This window comes from Acomys minous, assembly GCF_964271855.1.
Source record: "Acomys minous genome assembly, chromosome: 14".
In the NCBI taxonomy this organism is placed as follows: domain Eukaryota; kingdom Metazoa; phylum Chordata; class Mammalia; order Rodentia; family Muridae; genus Acomys; species Acomys minous.
Window position 1 is genome coordinate 58,441,261 of NC_140496.1, and position 2,105 is coordinate 58,443,365.

Genomic DNA, 2,105 nt, shown 5'->3' on the forward strand with positions numbered 1-2,105 from the left:
AGAGAAACCCTGTCTCAAAAAACCAAAAAAAAAAAAAAAAAAAAAAAAAAAAAAAAAAAAAGACAGTTGTGAGCTGCCATGTGGGGACTGGAAATTGAACCCAGGTCCTTTAGAAGATCAGACAGTGCTGTTAACCACTGAGCCATCTCTCCAGCCCCAAGTTTATCTATTTTTATCATACTGATCAGTTTTTTTTTTCTTTACACATTTTGAGGCTACTTATAGCTGCATGCAACTTTAAATCTTTTATCTTTATAAAGGTTATGTTTTGTAACTAGTATTGTTTTTTCCATAGCATTTACTTTGTGTATTTTTTTTTCTCCCTCAAGACATTTTATTCAAAGTGTTAGTCTGCTACAGCACTGATATCAGAACCTGCAGCCCTTGAGGGCAGAACCCACCCAACGCATGGGAGACGGGAGAGGAGAAGGGAGACGGGAGAGGAGAGGGGCCGGGCCGCACTAATTGTACCTGAAGAGCTTCAGCCCCATCCAAGTCCACAGGTGGAAGAACACGTACACGGGAACCGTGACCGGCAAGAGCAGGCTGTAGAAACACAGGCTGCTGGCGCTGGTGAAGCCCTCGGGGAACCTTTCCTCCACTGAGGCGGAGTAGAACAGGCTGGCCAGTGAGATCAGCGGGATGAGGACGGTCAGGGTGGGCAGGGACGGGATCATCCTCCACCGGTCTTAAAAGGTGTACAGTATTAAGATAACGCGGTTGCTGTCAAAGTTATGCTCTGGTGCTGGTCCGCTCCTGTCCTATCTCCGCTTTGTCCCGGCTCCTCATTCACCCAGGCATGCTCCCCTTGGACGCACAAAAATTCCAGTGGCCACAGGCGGGAGCACGGGCTCCTCGGCCTCAGTCTCATCCGCTCCACCGGCACACGCGGCAGTGACCAGCAACTGTAGACAACACACGTGTCCCTCGCAGCACAGGGTAAGGGATTCTTCACTCTGTATGCCCAGTCCTGCTGGACATCGGATAGGAATCGTATTTGTCGCAGAGTTTGTTCACGATGTCCCCGAGCTGACCGAGCCTCTGAAGCAGAGGGAAGGAGTCTTGATCGGTTGTTTACTTATGAATTGGCGAATGTCAGAGTAGTAGTTTGTGCCGGTGAGATGGCTTAGCGTTTGCTGCCAAGCCTGGCTTCCTGAGTTCGATCCTCGGGGACCAACATGGTGGAGAACCTGCTTTCTTCTCACATTGTCCTCTGACCTCCAGGCATGTAATGTGGCCCTCCTGCGAGTACTCCTGTATGGGTGGTACTGTCCTTGCAAGTGGCCCACATCTGGAAACCAACAGCTGCCTGCCTGCTTCCTGCTTCCTGCTTGCCTGCCTGCCTGCCTGCTTCCTCTACCTTGTGTATTTTAAAAATAGCAATATCAACTTTCTTATAATTTAATTTTATATACCACTTTTTATTCCCTTTTTATTTTACTGAATGTATGTCTGTCTGTCTGTGTGTCTGCACGTGCATGCATACATGCCTGTGTGTGTGTACATATATGGGGCATACATACATATGGATACGTGTGCATGCGGAGGCCCTCACCCACCTTATTTGCTGAGGCAGAGTCTCTCAACAGTGCTTAGAGGTTGCTTGTAGCTAGCCTCACTAGCCAGCTTGCCCTGGGATGCCCTGTTTGCACCCCAGAGGCTGGCTAGGCAATTATATGAGTTCTGGGATCCCAGATCTGTCAACCACTGAGCTGTCTCCTCAGCCCGACCTACCTCCTTTAAAAAATTATTTCCCTTATCTCCAAATTTTCTTAGCTTTAACTTCTTTTTTTTTTTCTCAAAATAATTTGTTAGATGTTTCTCGTACTTCATGGTTTATAATTGGAGATCGATTCCCTTTACTTTCATGTTATAGGCCGGCATATTTTTTTTTCTTGCTACACTTTCAATGTATTACTAGCTAGTCAGTGTATCTGGATCTTTCGTCATGTGTTCTATGCCCAAGAATTCCTATTCTTGGGTAATTGTACAGAAAAGCTCACAGACAATTCTACAGGGGAGGGGGCATTGAGAATGCATGTCACGGTTTTGTGGGGGAAAAAAGGGGAGGTCACCGAGGGAGCCAAATTGGTTGTTTGTCTTAA

At 47.0% G+C, this 2,105-nt stretch overlaps 1 protein-coding gene across 1 annotated transcript; it reads right to left on the minus strand.

Moving 5' to 3' along the window:
* Positions 1–446: 446 nt before the first annotated feature.
* LOC311583041 (phosphatidylinositol N-acetylglucosaminyltransferase subunit Y-like) lies at positions 447–946 on the minus strand. The gene has a single exon (XM_084756398.1). The coding sequence runs from the start codon at positions 675–677 to the stop codon at positions 462–464; it is 216 nt and encodes a 71-aa protein (XP_084612524.1). The 5' UTR covers positions 678–946; the 3' UTR covers positions 447–461.
* Between the last annotated feature and the right edge of the window lie 1,159 nt (positions 947–2,105).